The 8548-nt window shown below is 28.6% G+C and overlaps 1 protein-coding gene across 2 annotated transcripts in view; it reads left to right on the top strand.

Moving 5' to 3' along the window:
• The window catches only part of LOC112679516 (eukaryotic translation initiation factor 3 subunit C), a 12991-nt gene extending 5512 nt beyond the window's left edge, over window positions 1–7479 (top strand). For both annotated transcript variants that reach the window (XM_025549364.1, XM_025549357.1), the window contains 13 exons: window positions 2629–2761; window positions 2844–3220; window positions 3328–3455; window positions 3525–3663; window positions 3764–4026; window positions 4098–4310; window positions 4388–4541; window positions 5842–6057; window positions 6132–6272; window positions 6347–6485; window positions 6568–6761; window positions 6818–7160; window positions 7230–7479. In XM_025549364.1, coding sequence (XP_025405149.1) covers window positions 2629–2761; window positions 2844–3220; window positions 3328–3455; window positions 3525–3663; window positions 3764–4026; window positions 4098–4310; window positions 4388–4541; window positions 5842–6057; window positions 6132–6272; window positions 6347–6485; window positions 6568–6761; window positions 6818–7160; window positions 7230–7384 — 2595 coding nt within the window. In that variant the 3' untranslated portion in view covers window positions 7385–7479. The remainder of the gene's footprint in view (window positions 1–2628; window positions 2762–2843; window positions 3221–3327; window positions 3456–3524; window positions 3664–3763; window positions 4027–4097; window positions 4311–4387; window positions 4542–5841; window positions 6058–6131; window positions 6273–6346; window positions 6486–6567; window positions 6762–6817; window positions 7161–7229) is intronic.
• The last annotated feature ends 1069 nt before the right edge of the window (window positions 7480–8548 follow it).

Raw genomic sequence — 8548 nt, 5'->3', positions numbered from 1 at the left:
GTATCATTATGTATATAAAATATTAGTTAAGAATTATAAAAAAAAAAATAAGCATTTACTTCCTAATGTTTTTCACTATTAAACTAGTTTCAATTATTCTTATCATAAAATGTAAATTAACCAGTGTGTTCATTACTAAATTTCTAAATATTTTGATTCTTTAACCCATATTTTGTGCCATTTTATCCATTTTTATTATAAAAATATGTAACAAAAAAATAAACATCAAAATAAAATGTAAGCTAATGACTTGAGCCATCAGTAGAAAGCATGAACATTGATAAATTCATAAAATTTAATTTTGTCTATATTGGTATATAGTCAATTAGAAATATTTATAGTTTTATATGAAACTAGCTGAATTACCCGTCGTTGCCGGGTTTAAGTATATAAATGTATGTAACCTGCCAAGATTAAATTTTGTTAAATCTATTGAAATTTAAATTAATTAAAATTTTTGAAATAATATTTTATACATATTAATTTAGTTTTTAAGATAATGATTATTATCATAACCTATTCAATAAGTTATAGCTTTTGGCGGCAGATGCTTTGTTCACGATAAATTTTAGCACTAAAGGTTCAAAATAAATGTTTTACTAATAGTTTTTCAATATGTTATCTACAAAACTTCTTTGTAGACAATGTTCTTCACTGATCTATTAGTAGGCAACAAAATCACCAAGCTACTGGATGAGCTTACGCGTGAGCAAGCTACGTAGAAATGCCCATGTGAAAAACATTTTCTTGCATATCTATTCCTGCAAATTTAAGAGTTTGGTCTTGAGACTTGTTTATAGTCATTGCAAAACAGACTTTCAGGGGAAACTGTAATCATTTAAATTCGAACTGATGATCATTCGGAATTAAAGGGATTCTTAGTACAAACACAATTTCCCCTTTTGCACATCCTGTTAAAATTTGACTTTAAGCCTGGTCCCATTGCACAGTTTAGGCGGTTTCAAATTTCGCAACAACATAATAGGTATGCCCACACGCAGAATAAGCCTATGATATGGCATGCCCGGTGGTTTCAATGAATTTAAAATCGACAAAGCAGCCAAGTACATATAATTTACAGCACGTGGGCATACATTTTATATAAGCAAACGTTTTCGTCACGCGCAGCTATAAATATAATATGTAGGATAATCACAATAAACGACAATGGTGCTACCGCGGCTCTATCCGCCGACAACGCGTTAACGCCGACTTAGGACCTTTAGGTTAGGTTAGTTAGGTTTAATAATACATAATTACTTGTAAAAATTTTCTTTTACCGATTTTAACCCTTTTAATTCAAAATTTCGAAAAATCCTTTCTTAGCGCACGTCTACATCATAATAGCTATCTGTATGCCAAATTTCAGCCAGATCCGTCCAATGGTTTGAGCTGTGCGTTGATAGCAGTCAATCAGCTTACTGTTTTATATACACAGACAGATATTCCAAAAACAAGCTAGTTTTGACTAAATGTGTTTAAATGTGAGGGTAGTCCTCATATCACGTCTACTGATGAGTTAACATATCTTCTCTTAATATAATCTTATCAGATACCAATATAAGCTTTATAATCTTTAATGTTAAAAAGATATGAAAAAAATTAATTACCTAATTAGGTATTTGATACTATATAATAATTTTTTGGTTTTATGTTAGATTAAACAATTATTAAACAAATGATAAAACATTTCAATGATCTAATAAATTATACTAGTTAATAGTAATTTAAATTTTAAACTAGCTTAAGTATTTAGTCTAGGGTTGCCATACGTCACAGAAAATCGGGATTGTCACCGGTTTCGGACTTTTTGTCCCGGTGTCCCGAAAAATGTTTTTGGGGCGTCCATATATACCAGCTTAGATGATAAAAAGAAATGTAGTATTGTTTAATTTTTAATTTCGACCATTTTATCTCAAAGTACATTTTTAATCCTAATCGATTAATAATATATATTAAAAACAATTTGTAATTTATACTTATAAATATATAATATATTTTATTTTACAAAAGAAATTTTCATATTATATTACCTGTCATTAATGATCCTCTTCAGTGGTGTATACATAAATTTTATGTGGGGGGATCATTTGCAAACAAATCATTATTTTTATTTTTATCATTACTTTTTTTTTACGTTTCTAACACCCTTACATTAAAAACATTATTTTATAACATTTAAAAAAAGGCCTAGAGGGGATCTTACCTCCACGTTCCCCCCCTTGTATACTCCACTGATCCTCTCACTATATTAAAAGTTATATAAAAAGTATATTACTCGATACTGTGTTTGTGTTGTCCCAGTTTCACCTTATAAACTTATGACAACCCTAATTTAGTCCTGAATAATAAAATTATTTGTATTTTTTTTTTTTAATTTTGTTATTATTTGCACCAAATTAAATTTAATAAATAAATAATTTTAATATTACATTAGCATAAATTATAAACTTGAAAGAATAGGTTTATTTTTCGTTATTTCAAGGGGGAGTAGGGAATTTTTATTTAAATTACATTAATTTCCTCCCTGGAACATTTTTCTATTATGATATTTATATAGATCAAGTCGCTTGAAAATTTTGTCAAAATTTATTACACTAATATTTAAACCAATTATTTTGTTTATAGTTTAGTGATGATGAAGAAGACACAAAACGTATTGTACGTTCACTGAAAGAAAAACGATATGAAGAATTAACAATGACTATCAAACAAATAAGAAATCATAAAAAAATTAAGGATATGAGTAGCTTGCTAACTAGTAAGTTGAAAAATATATTTTATTTAATTGACAGCTATAGAATATTATTTTTTAATATTCTTAAATATCCTTTTCTATAAAGGTTTTGAAGATTTAACTCGAGCATATACCAAAGCATTTAATGCGGTCATATTGAAAGAAGAAAATGGAATAGCTCCACGTTTTTTTGTCCGTTGCTTGGTTGAGATGGAAGATTTTATCAATGAAGTCTGGGATGATCGTATAGGACGTAAAAATTTATCTAAAAATAACTCTAAAAGTTTGGCTTCACTTAGACAAAAGTTTAGAAAGTATGTTAAAGATTTTGAGGGTGATTTAGCTAAATTCCGAGAAAACCCGGATCTTCCTGATCAAGAAGAAGATCAAAAAGAAGATGAAGATTTAGATTCTGATGAAAGTGAAAGTGAAGATGAAGCTCCAGCTGCATCATTTAAAAAAATGGAAGATAAAATACCCAAAGTTAGATTTTTTCTTTTAAATTCTAAAATAATTACTTTGTATTTAGTAGTAGTATTTAGTAGTTCATATTATTGACTAACTTTCTTTTTTTTTTTTTTTTTATTTAGGTACCAAAAACTGGTGGTGAATCTGACAGTGATGATTCTTTCGATTGGGGTAGTGATTCTGAAAGTTCCTCATCAAGCAGTGAAGACGAAGGACAATACCAAAGTATAAGAGAACGGTTTTTGAAAAAGTTAGTAGATTTTTATCTCAATATATGTATTTAATTATAATATAAACTAATTATCTTATTTTTTACTAGATCAACTGATAAAGATGATGATGAAAAAAAAGAAAAGAAAAAAGAACGTAAGGAAAAACCAAAGAAACAGAAACGTGAAGAAGAAGATGAGAGTGATACTGAATGGCAAAAAGTCCGAAGAGGAGTAGCTATTCCGTCTGTAAGTTATTCTAATCACAATTTATATTATGGTTAATTTTTTAGGTAATTTAATCATAAAATATTTAGTATTACTTAATCTTCAATAATTAATATAATAGGAAAAACCAAAAATGTTTGCAAAAGATGCAGAAATTACTCCAGAAGCTGTTTTACGTAAATTGTCTGAAGTAGTTGCAGCACGTGGAAAGAAACGTACTGATCGCAGAGAACAAATTGAACTATTACATGAACTATTGTTGATATCAGAAGCTCATAATTTAGGATTAGGATTAAGAGTAAAAATAAAGATGTCTATTATATCTTCTATTTTTGATTACAACCCTAAAGTATCTGATGCTATGAAGCCAGAAATTTGGAGCAAGTATGCATTCATTGTTTATTGATTGTATATCTAATACAAATCTTTATTATTAATTACAATTTTTTAAATAGGTTGTTAGATTGTATCGTTGAACTTCTAGAATTGATACTTCCTGTTAAAGACACAATATTCATTGGAGAATCCGTAGCAGAGGATGCTGAAACATTGGATAAACCTAATTTTAGAGTACGTGGTTGCATACTTACAATTGTTGAAAGATTAGATGAAGAATTCACTAAACTTTTGAAAGAATGTGATCCTCACAGTAATGATTATGTACAAAGGTTAGTATATTTATATAGATTTTAGAGTATCAACATTTAGTATTCAAAGTTTTATTTTTATTTTAATGAACATATAGACTTAAAGATGAAAAACGAGTATGTGACATAATCGATAAAGTTCAACTTTATTTAGAACATCAAAATATTGAATCTGAAGTTTGTCGTATTTATATGCGTAAAATAGATCATTTATACTACAAATTTGATCCATTAGTGCTAAAACAAAAGAAGGTAACCTTACATAAAATTTTCATAATTCAAAATGACATTTTTACCTGTTTTTTTTATTTAATTATGTATATATACAGTGAAAACTTTATAACGAATCTGAAAATACCAAGAGATTTCTTTCATTTTAGAGAGGGTTTAAAAAAAAAAAAATTATATATATCATTATTTTTACATTATGTTATATTTACGTATTTTATACAATTACTTTATTTAAAATAGTCTGTCATTTTTGTTTGAACTTGTTTATTTTGCTTTTTTTTTTTATGATAACTTTGGATCATCTTCATGAAGCAGTACGTACTTTTCTAATAATATAGCCGCGTCAAGTGCTTGTTGAATACTTGGTGTTACCACTACGTCAGGTTGTTCTTCCTCTTCATCTTCTTCTTGCTCCTTGTCTTTTGTCACTGCATTTAGGAATTCTTCACCAGTTAACGATATTGTTGTAACCCAGTTCTCATCTATTTCTACATAGTCTTGTAGATCATCAGGAGTAAAAGTATACGGAGTATTGAACTGAAAAATACACTCGCTCAATGATGTATCATCTTCTTTTTCAAATTGTTCTTTTCTTCAGCATTGACAAAATTACTACAATGTCCAGCATGACAAAAGGAATGCCATATAGTTTCTGCTATTACTTCTTCCCAGGTTTTACCTAGAAAGTTTACCACATCAAGCATATTGATAGAGACATTGCCATTAGATATGATAATTTCCATCAATATTTTCTTTCTGTAGTGGCCTTTCAAACTTTTTATAGCACTTTAGTCCATTGGGTGTAAGTTACTAATTGTGTTAGCTGGAAAAAATATAATTTCTATGTTCATAAGATTAAATAGATTTGGATAAATAGGACAATTATCTACAAGTAACAAAATTTTTCGCCCCTTTAATTCTGCATCCCATTTTCTTATTTCTTTTCAAAAAGTATTGATGTCATCCACACTGACTTATGTTAGGCATTACGACGATTATAAAATGAACATATTCGATACTGATAATAACGATATTATTACGATATTAAAAGTAGATAATGAAAGAATGTAATTGTTCTTGGACATTTCTTGGAAATTTATAATACGATAACACATAAATTATACTATGAAACATTAAATATTGTTACATTATTGAGAGTGACTAATACATTATAGAAAATGAATTGACAAATATGTTATAAAACAAACAAACCATTCTTATGTAATGTTTGCATTATATAGTTTTTCGTTGTAAAGAGTTTTCACTGTATTTTCAATTTTTTTTTTTTTTAAAGTTAAATTTTATTTTAACACTGTTGTAGGGAGAAATACTTGCATCTCATAAGACAAATGTTCAGATCATGGAAAATTTGTGTAAATATATTTATGATAAAGATGCTACTGATCGCTTAAGAACCAGAGCAATTTTATGTCATGTGTATCATCATGCTTTACATGATAATTGGTTCCAAGCTAGAGATTTAGTGCTTATGTCTCACTTACAAGAAACTATACAACATTCAGATCCTCCAACTCAGGTATAGAATATACATATTTTATATATGATTTGATTTTGAATAACTTATACTTATTTTAATTATAATTATTGCAGATTCTTTACAATCGTACAATGGCTCACATTGGCTTATGTGCCTTCCGTCAAGGTAATATTAAAGATGCTCACAACTGTCTAGTTGATTTAATGATGACTGGTAAAGTCAAAGAGTTGTTAGCACAAGGATTGTTACCACAAGTGAATACATCATTATAGACATAATTTAAAGAATTTAGTACTAATTTTGAGATATATATATATTTTTTTTTTAGAGACAACACGAACGCAGTAAAGAACAAGAAAAAATAGAAAAACAAAGACAAATGCCTTTCCATATGCATATTAATTTAGAACTCTTGGAATGTGTGTATCTGGTGTCAGCTATGCTTATTGAAATTCCATACATGGCAGGTAAAGTGATAAATCATGAATCTAATATAATTATAATATGAGAAATACTAAAATTTGTTTTTAATATTTATTAATATTTTAGCTCATGAATTTGATGCGAGGCGTCGTATGATTTCTAAAACATTTTACCAACAATTGCGATCAAGTGAGCGTCAATCTTTAGTTGGTCCTCCAGAATCCATGAGGGAACATGTAGTTGCTGCAAGTAAAGCTATGAGAAATGGAAATTGGTTGGCTTCACGTAATTTTATAATCAATGAGAAAATGAATGCTAAGGTACTAAAAATTAAGTTTTTGTGAAGTTAATACTTAAAATGTATATTTTATTATAGGTATGGGAATTGTTTTATGAAAGTGATAGAGTCAGAGAAATGTTAGAACGTTTGATAAAAGAAGAATCTTTACGCACATACTTGTTTACTTATTCTCATGTTTACAACTCCATTTCAATGAAAACATTATCAGAGATGTTCGAACTTCCAAAAAGCACAACTCATTCTATCATTTCAAAAATGATTATTAATGAAGAACTAATGGCATCTCTAGATGATCCTACCCAAACTGTTGTAATGCACCGTAGTGAACCTAGTAGGTTACAATCACTTGCTTTACAACTGGCCGATAAAGTTAATAACTTTGTCGACTCCAATGAAAGAATTTTCGAAATGAAACAAGGTAAATTAAAACTAATTTTATTAAGTACTGTTCATTTCAACTTTCATTATTATTATTTTATTTTTTTAGGAAACTTCTTCCCAAGAGGAGGTAATCAAAATCAAGGACAATATAGACAAAACTTTGGTCGGCAAGGTGGTGGTGGACATGGAGGACATGGAGGACATGGAGGACATGGTGGTCAAGATTGGAACAGACAGCGACGAGAAAACCGGGCTTATTAACTTTCTTAAACAATTGATAGTTATTTTCTTTTTCTAAAAATATAGTTGTAAAGTATAAAAATTTAAAAACACTTCCACTTTTATATTAAATTTAACTGTGGATTATTTTCTAAAAGAAATACTCAAAAATTATAATTAAATATTATTTTTTAATATTTATAATTGTATCGATTATTTTATTTACATAATTATAATTTCAAACCAGATGCCCTTAATATGTACCTCAAATAAACAAGATACATGAAAATTACTTTAAGTTAATTATTCTTTATTTATAAAATTAAATCTTGTCTATTCATGAGTTAAATTATCATGTAGCTACTGCAGAAAACCATTTTTCTGGTGGTGAAAGCACACTACCATATTATTTTAGGGATTAATCTGAATGAGTAATAAAACTCATAATTTTTTTTTTCCATAATTTAATATCAAACATCTTATTTTAAACCAAAATTATGATTATTAATCTATAATTTTTCAAACCAACATACATTTGAACATGAGTAATGACAAAAGACAAGAATATCTAAAATATTTATCAATTCATTAATAATATATTTATTAAATTATTAATAACAAAAAATTACTGGCATAACTGCTGTACGCGCATTGCCTAAACCAGTGGGACTGGAATAAGGCAGGTGGACGCGGCTCCTGTACAGGTCGAGATCCCGGTTCGAGTGCTTGAGCACCTCGTAGGCATCGCCTATGAACCGGATACATACGTCGCATGTACTGACCTGAGACTCCAGGTGTTGCGTGCTTGTGTACTGGAGCAGAGCAGAGCAGCTTGCACGAATCTTGCAAAGTTGTATTTAATGCTAAATGACATAGAAATACGTTATAAGGTACCACGGTTAATTATATGAAATTTTATTTTGCATGTTTTTGTATATTTGACATATTTATGCATATTTTTATTTAATTGGGCATATTCAGGGCCGGCGTTAGAAGTATTGACGTCTTGGGCAAAAGCATGTTTTTGCGCCCTTAACCTTTAAAATTTAGGAACCGTAACTGAAACCAGAACCTTTATTTCCAAAAATGAAAAACCGTAACCATAACCATAACCTTAATTATAAAAGGGTTAATTTAGGTCAGTTATTTAGACTGGTAAAACTATGGCAATTACTATTATGTTTGTCCATTTGTCGGTTCAGAAAA

The sequence above is a fragment of the Sipha flava genome, unplaced genomic scaffold (genome assembly GCF_003268045.1).
Source record: "Sipha flava isolate LNK unplaced genomic scaffold, YSA_version1 100_pilon_pilon, whole genome shotgun sequence".
Taxonomy (NCBI): Eukaryota; Metazoa; Arthropoda; class Insecta; order Hemiptera; family Aphididae; genus Sipha; species Sipha flava.
The sequence above is the reverse complement of the archived record's forward strand: the minus strand, read 5'-3'. Positions and strand labels throughout refer to the sequence as shown.